General features: G+C 43.8%; 1 protein-coding gene across 2 annotated transcripts in view; it reads left to right on the top strand.

The window, feature by feature from the left end:
• Positions 1-792: 792 nt before the first annotated feature.
• Positions 793-11,217, top strand: part of tmem178a (transmembrane protein 178a) — an 18,821-nt gene continuing 8,396 nt past the window's right edge. For both annotated transcript variants that reach the window (XR_003462044.1, XM_027276712.1), the window contains exon 1: positions 793-1,539. Coding sequence is in view for 1 of the 2 variants with exons in the window: in XM_027276712.1 (XP_027132513.1) it covers positions 1,014-1,539 (526 nt within the window). In the remaining variant the exon portion in view is untranslated. The remainder of the gene's footprint in view (positions 1,540-11,217) is intronic.

The raw sequence follows: 11,217 nt of genomic DNA on the forward strand, positions 1-11,217 counted from the left end.
ATTATTAGTCAGGTTTGACAGCATTTTCAGACTTATTGTGGCGGGAGTTAATGTGTATGAAATAATACAAAATAAGACTTCATGTTAGTGGTATTGTGTTTCCATGACGACAATTAAATAAAAGCAGGTACCACATAGAAATAACTGAAATAACATACAAACAAACTCATGTATTTGCTTTCAGGTTTGGGAATATTAATATCAAGAACTTTCAAGAATTTATTAAATGTATGTATTAAATTAATTCATTGTATTTGAATTAATTTTATTGAGTTGAATTTGTTTGACAAACACAACTGAAGATACAGTCTGCACTTTAAACATCACATTTGTTTTAAAAGGCTGAAATGAAGAAAAGTCTTTACTTTATTTATATGTGTGTTTTATTATTGTTGTTGTTGCTTTGTGTTGACATTGTTGTGTTGTTGAGTTTTAGTTGTTGTTGTTAATGTTGATGCTTTGTTTTAGTTGTTGAGTTGTGTTGATATTGTTGTTGTTGATGATGATGATGTTGATGTTTTGTTTTAGTTGTTGTGTTGTGTTGATATTGTTGTTGTTGATGATGATGATGTTGATGTTTTGTTTTAGTTGTTGAGTTGTGTTGATATTGTTGTTCTGTTCTAGTTGGTAATGTTGATGCTTTGTTTTAGTTGTTGAGTTGTGTTGATATTGTTGTTCTGTTTTAGTTGGTAATGTTGATGCTTTGTTTTAGTTGTTGAGTTGTGTTGATATTGTTGTGTTGTTGTTGCTGTTGTGTTATAGTTTTTGTGTTGTTGCTGTGGTGATGTTTTAGTTATTGTTGTTGTGTTTTAGTTGTAATTCTGACCTTATGTAACGTTATGTTGTGAGCGAGTGTTTTATTCTGAAGGTTCCCTGGGTGAGCTGCCGGTGCTGATGCGTGTTACCTGCCGTCACCTTGACGCAGCTCTGACGGTCCGGAGTCGGCATGACAACGCGCTCTCGAGAGCAGGCGGGGAACTGCTGACGGGTGCGAGCGAGGATGGCAGCAGAAGATGCCCTGTAACGGAGACAGCGGCGGGAACCGAGCAAACACCAGCACCGGGACCTGCTCCGGCACCGGGAGTGACCCACTCCATGTCCCGGTCATGGAGAGAGCCCGGCCGGTGACGGTGACGGTGTCCGCGGTGAGCCTCGCGCTCAGCGTGCTGTCTCTGCTGCTGCTGGTCACCGCCATCTCCACCGACCACTGGTATGAGACTGACACCCGCAGACACAAGGACAACTGCGACCGCCACGGATCCGACTCCAACGACCAGAAGAACCGGGAGATGCCCATTTATCACCTGCCGCTGGTAGACACCGGCAGCGGCGGGGCCCGGCAGCGGGACGTTGCGCTAATGAAGCCCGTTCATGTGGGGAGCAGAGAGGAGGAGCTGCTGGAGAACTGGAGGGCCATCCTGGGGATGGGCATACTGGAGACCGAGTGCGGCAGGCCGCTGTTCTCCACACACTATGGCCTGTGGAGGAAATGCTACTTCAAGAGTCTGGACCCGGACATCGACAAGCTCATCGACCGGGGTCAGACTCCTCACACACACACACAAACACAAATATACACAAATATACATATACACACTGTACATTAGATAGACTGACTGTGTACTGTGCGTTACATAGACTGACTGTATATATATATACATACTGTATATTAGATAGACTGACTGTATATATACATACTGTATATTAGATAGACTGACTGTATATATATATATATATATATATATACAGTCAGTCTATCTAATATACAGTATGTATATATACAGTCAGTCTATCTAATATACAGTATGTATATATATATACAGTCAGTCTATGTAACGCACAGTACACAGTCAGTCTATCTAATGTACAGTGTGTATATGTATATTTGTGTATATTTGTGTTTGTGTGTGTGTGTGAGGAGTCTGACCCCGGTCGATGAGCTTGTCGATGTCCGGGTCCAGACTCTTGAAGTAGCATTTCCTCCACAGGCCATAGTGTGTGGAGAACAGCGGCCTGCCGCACTCGGTCTCCAGTATGCCCATCCCCAGGATGGCCCTCCAGTTCTCCAGCAGCTCCTCCTCTCTGCTCCCCACATGAACGGGCTTCATTAGCGCAACGTCCCGCTGCCGGGCCCCGCCGCTGCCGGTGTCTACCAGCGGCAGGTGATAAATGGGCATCTCCCGGTTCTTCTGGTCGTTGGAGTCGGATCCGTGGCGGTCGCAGTTGTCCTTGTGTCTGCGGGTGTCAGTCTCATACCAGTGGTCGGTGGAGATGGCGGTGACCAGCAGCAGCAGAGACAGCACGCTGAGCGCGAGGCTCACCGCGGACACCGTCACCGTCACCGGCCGGGCTCTCTCCATGACCGGGACATGGAGTGGGTCACTCCCGGTGCCGGAGCAGGTCCCGGTGCTGGTGTTTGCTCGGTTCCCGCCGCTGTCTCCGTTACAGGGCATCTTCTGCTGCCATCCTCGCTCGCACCCGTCAGCAGTTCCCCGCCTGCTCTCGAGAGCGCGTTGTCATGCCGACTCCGGACCGTCAGAGCTGCGTCAAGGTGACGGCAGGTAACACGCATCAGCACCGGCAGCTCACCCAGGGAACCTTCAGAATAAAACACTCGCTCACAACATAACGTTACATAAGGTCAGAATTACAACTAAAACACAACAACAATAACTAAAACATCACCACAGCAACAACACAAAAACTATAACACAACAGCAACAACAACACAACAATATCAACACAACTCAACAACTAAAACAAAGCATCAACATTAACAACTAAAACAGAACAACAATATCAACACAACACAACAACTAAAACAAAGCATCAACATTACCAACTAAAACAGAACAACAATATCAACACAACTCAACAACTAAAACAAAGCATCAACATTACCAACTAAAACAGAACAACAATATCAACACAACTCAACAACTAAAACCGTGATTAGTGAAGTGATGCGTGATACAGTGGAAGTGATGCAGTGATAACAGTAAATGAATGCAGGGATGTAATAAAGTGATTCAGTGATGTTGGGAAGTGATGCAGTGATACATGAAGTGATGCAGTGATACGTGAAGTAATTGCAGTGATACAGTAGTGATGCAGTGATGTATGAAGTGAGACAGTGATACAGTGAATACAGTGAAGTGATGCAGTGATGCAGTATACAGTGAAGTGAGCGTGATACAGTGAAGTGATGCGTGAACAGTGAAGGTGATGCAGTGATGTAGTGAAGTGATACAGTGATAAAGTGAGTACAGTGAAGTGATGCAGTGATTGCAGTGGATACGTAAAGTGATGCAGTGATACGTGAAGTGAGGCAGGATACAGTAAAGTGATGCAGGTGTAGTGAAGTGATGCAGTAGGTATAAAGTGATTTCAGTGATGTAGTTAAGTGATGTACTGATGTAGTGGAGTGGTACAGTCATACCGTGAAGTGATGCGTGATGTAGTGGAGTGTGCATGATACAGTGAAGTGAGGCGTGATACAGTAAGTGATGCAGTGATGTAAAGATGGAGTGATGCGTGATACAGTGAAGTGATGGCAGTGATACAGTGAAGTGAGGCAGTGATGTATGGAGTATGCAGTGATACAGTGGAAGTAGCAGTTATTACAGTTGAAGTGATGCAGGGATACAGTGAAGTGGTGAGTGAGTCGTTAAGTGATGCAGTGACAGTAAAGTGATGCCGTGATACAGTAAAGTGATGCCGTGATGCGTGGAAGTGATACCGGAGATCGTTAAGTGAGAGTGATACAGGTAAATGATGCGTGATGCATAAAGTATGGCAGTGAATACAGGGAAGTGATGCAGTGATGTAGTGAAGTAGGCAGTGTATAGATTAGGATGCAGTGATACAGTAAATGATGCCGTGATGTACTAAAGTGATTCAGTGATGTAGTGAAGTGATGCAGTGAATAGAAAAAAAAAAAAAAAAAAAAAAAAAAAAACAGTGAAGTGATGCACAGATGTTACAGTTTCCGTTCTGTTGATTACTACCTGGCTGCCAGTGTAATGACCTGATGCGCAGTATCTCCAATGCTGCTGGCCCTTCCCTGACAACGAACAGACAGACGGCATATTCATTCTGTCATTAGCTTGTATTTTTTCTTTTTTGCTTACACAGTTGGTGCAAATTCATTTTAGTTAAACCTGATCTTGAACAAACACACACTCACACTCTGAACGGGTATGAGCGCAGAGGACAGTTAATTGATCGATGCTGCTGCTTGAGAGAGAGCCTGTGTTGTGTGTGTGTGGTGTGTGTGGTAGTGTGTGTTGTGTTGGTGTGTTGTTGGTTCAACCCCAGTCAGTTCTTGTCAAAACTGATCCATAAGCTGATTATGCAATCCAGACCTGACACGTGCTTTCAATTTTGACATTTGATTCAGCTTACGTTTGCCAGCGAAGTGTGGAGAATTCAGAGTTCATTATTCAGTCTGAGTTTTATTATGAGTATTATTATTAATGAATTACAGACTTACTGCCACCGGGGGGGGGTTGGGTTTCTCTCAAGTAACAAATACGCTCAAACTGATGCCGTTTTATACAGGCTCCTTGGTGGTTAGGCGACACGCCACAAACATCAACACACAAAACACCTCGCAGACCTTTTCTGCATCTCGAGCCGTCTGCTGTGTGTGTGTTTTCCAGGCTCTCCACTCCTGCCTGTCAGCATTGCTACTGATAAGGGGAGAGTGATAGTTAACAAGGTGCAGGTGTGCTAATCATCTTCCGCTTGCACGCGCGCCTGAGCCCTCTCCACCAACACCTCTCTCTGCAGCTGAGGCACCACGCCCCCTCCACAATAAATATCAGTAATAATAGTATAGTAATATAAAACTGGCTTCGGTCTCGTCAGACAAGTTTGAAGCAGTGGAAGGCTTTGATGTAGTGTTGAAACAGATACACGGGGAGTGTGTGTGTGGTGTTGTGTGTGTGTTCAGGTTGAAGGACACTGGAATGAAGATTAAGAGGCCTGGAGATTTTTGGTCACTGATGGAGAAGGGACTTTTCAAGTTTTATTCTTCCGTCTCCTGCAAGTGGGAAAGTGAACTTATCTGTGGGATCTGAGGACCCGAGGACAGACAGCGATCGATCCCCTCACGCCCCGCCTGACCTCCATCATCTCGCCACTTCAGCACTTCAAACAGCGATTATATTCACACCTCAACTGAACACTGCTGCACTCGGAGTGTTAATGAAAGCACAGCTTATGATAGTCATGGCAAAGTGGGCATGATAACCCCCCACACACACACACACACCACAAACACACACACACACACACACACACCACCACAACCACACACACACTCTGATTCTCCCCCACCCTGTGGAAGGTGAAGCACATCCACCGGTGGTCTATATAGCTGATGGAGCTTCGAAGACAAGCAATAACTTCTGATGGGGGGGGGGGGGTTTCTAACAATGCTAATGAAACACACCACCACAAAAAACACAACACACACACAGCGAGATCGTGGGAAATGGCCACCTGGTAATTGATCAGTGAAGGTGAGGGGCAGAGTGTGCGCTGCATCACTGATAGCAGCGAAAACACATGTGTGGGATCAAACCAATGACCTCGACTGCAGCTCATACCACTGCCTGCACAGCAGTACTCAGTCTGTAGGGGAGGGTGTATGGAGGGTGGACTGTTAACTGGAGAGGTGCCGTTCACCTCCTGGGTAAATGCCGAGGTGCCCCTGAGCACATCTGACCCCGAACTGCTCCCGGGCGGCACGACATGGCTATGTGTGTGTGTGGTTGTGGTGTTGTGTGTGTGTGTGGAGGGTGTGAGAGAACGAGAGCGAGAGCGAGCGAGTCTGTGTGTGTGTGTGTGTTGGGATTTTATTTCAGGTAATTAAAAACTGATTGAAAAAAGAATTTCCCCTCAAAGAAATCAATAAAGTCAATATTAAAGGATCATGAGCAGTGAACTGAATTGCGGTAACTGTCTAGATCAACTCCAGAACCTCCAGAAGAATGAAGCAGGAACCAGATCATCACACGCTGGCTCTGGATTTTTCTGATTGATGAGAACATCATGTATAAGGAAGCTGCAGTCAGCAGGGACGGCGATGAATTAGTGATCAACCTGACAGACAAACTTTCATCTTTTCTGCATCACGTCCAGTTTGACTCTGTCCAGGACGACAGGCACAGTCACCTAAGATTACCCATAGGCCACAGCACCAGACACCAGGGAACATTGACTAACCGAGAAGACAGACAGACCTGGGTGGTACACACACACACACACACACACAACAGTGTGCAACACTTTAGTGGCGTCCCCGTACTATCCCGCTGGCAGACTGGCTGGATCAGCTGAAGAACTCCTGCGGGTTTCTTTTCTGGGGAGATGTCCGGACAGCAGCTCATCTTCCCGCCAATTTGTGACCGAAACCCAGCCCACTGAAACCCGGACTGACATACACCAAACAGATGCTGTAAACACAACTTTACCATGGCTCGTCCCGCATGGGCGCTGCTCCCACGCGACTGGCTGGGGAATGGAGATGCCTTCAAGGCATGAGTGGAAGTGGGAATTTTAAACAACTCTACACCTGAAGGAAAGTGGAGAAAAGAGAGGTGGAGGAACATGGTCAAACACTGGTAAAATAACGTCATACGATTCCAGGTACACTCCTGGAATCAAAGAACTTTTATTGTGAATGTGTCAGATACTGAGAGAATAACAACACAACAACAACATAATAATATTAATATATAATAATAATTTTGTTGTTTTGTTGTGTGTTGTTGTGGTTGTTGATTATGTTTTTATGCTTGGTGTGTGTTGGTGTGGTGGTGATGGTTTGTTATGGTGTTGATATGCTGTTGTTTATTGTGCTTGTTTATTGGGGTGAATTGTGTGATTGTTCTTGTCTTGTTAATTGTTGTTTGTTGTGGTTTGATTATGTTGTTGTGTTGGCTTTCTTGTTTCTTTGGGTGATTCCTATAAGTTTTTTCTAAAAGTAGATTGGGAGCCAGAGCTTTTCAGCGATCAGCTCCCTCTTCTTGGACAAACTACCATTCGGGGCTCAGGAGCAGACACGGTCACACCTTTAAGAGTAAAAGACCTGAAAACCTTTCCCTCTTTGAGAGAGCTTATAGTTAGTGGCTGGCTCAGGTCATCCCTATGATGCCTGCCATAGTTTACACATGCAGGGGGAATGTCCTCTCTCTCTTTCAGGTTATGCTAGTCAGGCACGGATTGGTTGAAGATGCAGTCACACTCCCGTTAACGAAAACTCCTACTCAAACATTCCTTTCTCTCGTCTGTCTGTTGCTGTCTTGTCCTGTCCTGTCTGTCCTCTCTCTGTCCTCTGTCTCTCGCTGTACATCTTCTATTTATCGCTCTTTTATCTGTTCTACCCCCCCCCTCCCCGCTATCCGCCCTCTCTATCTTTAACTCAACTTTAAAGGTTAAATTAAATAGATGTTTACTGAGTCGTGTTGGTTGGGCAGTGACTGAGAAGAGAGCGGTAAAATACAGACAACAGAGAGAGAGAGGAGAGAGTCCACAACCACTCAGGCACTGTCAGTCAGCCAGCGTGGACTCATATTATCATTTACCGGTTCGATTTCAAAAGAGACTCAGCAAGTAAACACGCAGGAATGATGTTGAGTCAACTGACTTATTAGTCGGTTTGGGACAGCATTTTTCAGACTTATTGTGGCGGGAGGTAATGTGTCGAAATAATACAAAATAAGCTTCATGTAGGTATTGGGGTTTTCCATGACGACAATTAAATAAAGCAGGTAACACATAGAAATAACTGAAATAACATACAAACAAACTCATGTATTTTGCTTTCAGTTTTGGGGAATAATAATATCAGAACTTTCAAGAATTTATTAAATGTAATGTATTAAATTAATTCATTGTATTTGAATTACATGTTTATTGAGGTTGAATTTGTTTACAAACACAACTGAAGTACAGTCTGCACTTTAAAAACACATTTGTTGTTTAAAAGGCTGAAATTAAGAAAAGGCTTTACTTATTTATATGTGTGTTTTTATTTATTGTTGTTGTTGCTTTGTGTTGACATTGTTGTGTTGTTGAGTTTAGTTGTTGTTGGTTAATGTTGATGCTTTGTTTTTAGTTGTTGAGTTGTGGTTGAGATTGTTGTTTGGTGATATGATGAGTTGATGTTTGTTTTTAGTTGTTGCGTGTGTGGATAGTGTTGTTGGTGCTGCTGCTGCTGTTCTGTTTTGGTTTCGTTGTGGGTGTTTTGTGTTTGCTATTTTGTTGTTGACTGATGCCTGATGTTGCGGTTTTGTTTTTCGTGTTGCGTTGTGTGCGATTGGTGTTCTGTTTACTCGTTGGTACATGTTGATGCTTTGATTTCGTTTAGTAGGCGTTGTGGTTGCTCTTGATTTAGTGTCTGTTTGTCGTTGGTCATGTTGCTGCCTTGTTGTTCGATTGTTGCGTTTGTGTTGCTCTTGTTGTTCTGTTCGCGGTGTCCTGTGGCTGCCTTTGGTTTCGTTGTTGCGTTGTATTGCGCTTGTGGTTCTGTTTTCGTTTGGTCCTGTTGCTTTTGTTTTTCGTTGTTGCGTTGTAGTTGCTCTGTTGTTCGTTTTCGTCTGGAGTCCTTGCTGCTTTGTTTTTCGTGATTGTGGTGTAGATTTGGCTTGTTGTCTACCGGTTTCGTTTTCCTGTTGCTGCTTTGTTTTCGTTGTTGTGTTGTGTTGCTCTGTTGTTCTGTTTTCGTTGTTCTGATTGCTGCTATTGTTTTCGTGTTGCGTTGTGTTGCTCTTGTTGGTGGTGTTGTTGCTGTTGTGTTCTCGTTTTTTGTAGTTGTTGCGGGGTGGCTGTTTTTCGTTCTTGTGTTGTGTTTTCGTTGTCCTTCTCCCCGTTCTGTCCCGTTCTGTTGTAGCGCGAGTGTTTTCCTTCTGCCGGTATCCCTGGGTGAGCGCTGCCGGTGCTCTGCTGTTCCCTGCGTCCCCCTTGCCGCCGCTCTGCCGGTCCCGCGTCGGCCTGCCCCCGCGCTCTCGCGCGCCGGCGGCCCTGCTGCCGGGTGCGCGGCGCCGCTGGCCGCGCCGCTCCCAGTCCCGAGCGCCCGCGGCGGGCCCCGCGCCCCCCCCGCCGGGCCCTGCTCCGGCCCGCGGGCCCCACTCCTTTCCGGTCCTGGCGCGCGCCCGGCCGGTGCCGGGCCGGTGTCCGCGGTGCGCCTCGCGCTCAGCGTGCTGTCCTTCTGCGTGCGGGTCACCGCCCTCACTCCGCACCGACACGGTAGGAGACTGACACCCGCAAGACACCAGACACTGCGACCGCCACGATCCGACTCGCAAGACCAGAAGAACCGGGAGATTCCCATTTAATCACTGCCGTGGTAGACACGCAGCGGCGGGGCCACGCGTCGGGACGTTGCGCAATGAAGCCCGATTTCATGTGGGGAGGCAGAGAGGAGGAGCTGCGGGAGACTGAGGCCATCCCTGGGGATGGGCAGTAACGGAGACCGAGTGCGGCAGGCCGCTGTTCGCCACACACTAATGGCCTGTGGAGGAAATGCTAATTCAAGAGTCTGGACCCGACTCGACAAGCTCATCTACGGGTCAGACTCCTCCAACACACACAAACACAAATATAACAAAAATATACATATACACACGAATTTAGATAGACGGACTGTGTTACTGTGCGTTTACATAGACTGGACTGTAGATAGAGATAACAACTGTATATTAGATAGACGGACTGTATATAGACATACGGTATATTTAGATAAGACTGCTGTATAAATATATATATATATATAATAATTATAATATATATATATATATATATATATATAAATATACATATTGTACATTAGATAGACTGCTGTAGATAGACTGTGCTTTAGATAGAACGGACTGTATATATATATATACGTTTATTAGATAGACTGACTGTATAGACATACTGTAGATAGATAGACGACTGTAATATAGACGATGTATTAATTATGGCTAGTATAACAGTACATTAAAATTAGAGGTAGTACTACATTGTTTATTAGATAGACTGACTATTAATACATACTGTATTTAGATAGACTGACTGTATATACTACGTAATAATAGACTGGCTTATACGTAGTTTAGAATGACTGACTAGGATATATGACGACTGAATAGGTATATACTACTTTGACACATGTACATTAGAAATAGACGACTTTATGACAGTAGCATACTGGTAATTAGAGAGACTGACGGTATATACGTAACATTAGATACTGACTAGATAGTACTAGAAGCGTATACACTACTGTACATTAATAGGACCATACTAATTAGACATAGACGACTATAATACATGTAACGTTAGACTAGACTGATATTAATACATACGGTATTTAGATAGACTGTATTATATATACATACTGTGTATTAGATAGAACTGACTATATATGCATATGTACATTAGATAGGACGGATGTTTATATACAATACTGTATATTGATAGACTGGACGTGATAATACATACTGTATATTAGATGACTGACTTATATCACACTGTACATTAGGAAATATAACTAACGTTATACATCTGTACATTATGATAGACGGACTGTATCATACTGGATATTAGAATATGACGGACGGTAAAGACATACGGTAATGAGATAAATACTATATATGCTACTGTCATTAGAGGACGGACGGTATACATCTAGTAAAATATGAGATAGACTGACTGTATATTATACGGTATATTAGATTAGACTGGCTGTAATAAGATTACTGTATATTAGATAGACGACTGTATATAGATACATACGGTATATTAATAGACTGACTGTATACTACTGTTATTAGATACTACTGTATAGATACATAGCTGTATATTAGATAGCTGATGGGGTACACACTGTACATTTAGAAATAGACTACTATATACAGTATACTCTGTACGTTAGATAGACTGATTATAATACAATAGTAGCATTAGATTAGACTGACTATAATACTGTAAAGTAGAAATAGCCTGCTTAGTATACAATACGGTCATAGATAGACCTAACTATAATGCATACCTGTACATTAATAGACTGACTTTAGATGTAAATTAGAAATAGACTGACTAATAATACATACTGTAGTAGATAGACTACCTATTAATCCATACGGTATTAGATAGACTGACTATATATTAGAAGAGAGATATATATATATATATATATAATAGATATATGTTATATATAATATA

Source organism: Larimichthys crocea, unplaced genomic scaffold (genome assembly GCF_000972845.2).
Source record: "Larimichthys crocea isolate SSNF unplaced genomic scaffold, L_crocea_2.0 scaffold532, whole genome shotgun sequence".
In the NCBI taxonomy this organism is placed as follows: Eukaryota; Metazoa; Chordata; class Actinopteri; family Sciaenidae; genus Larimichthys; species Larimichthys crocea.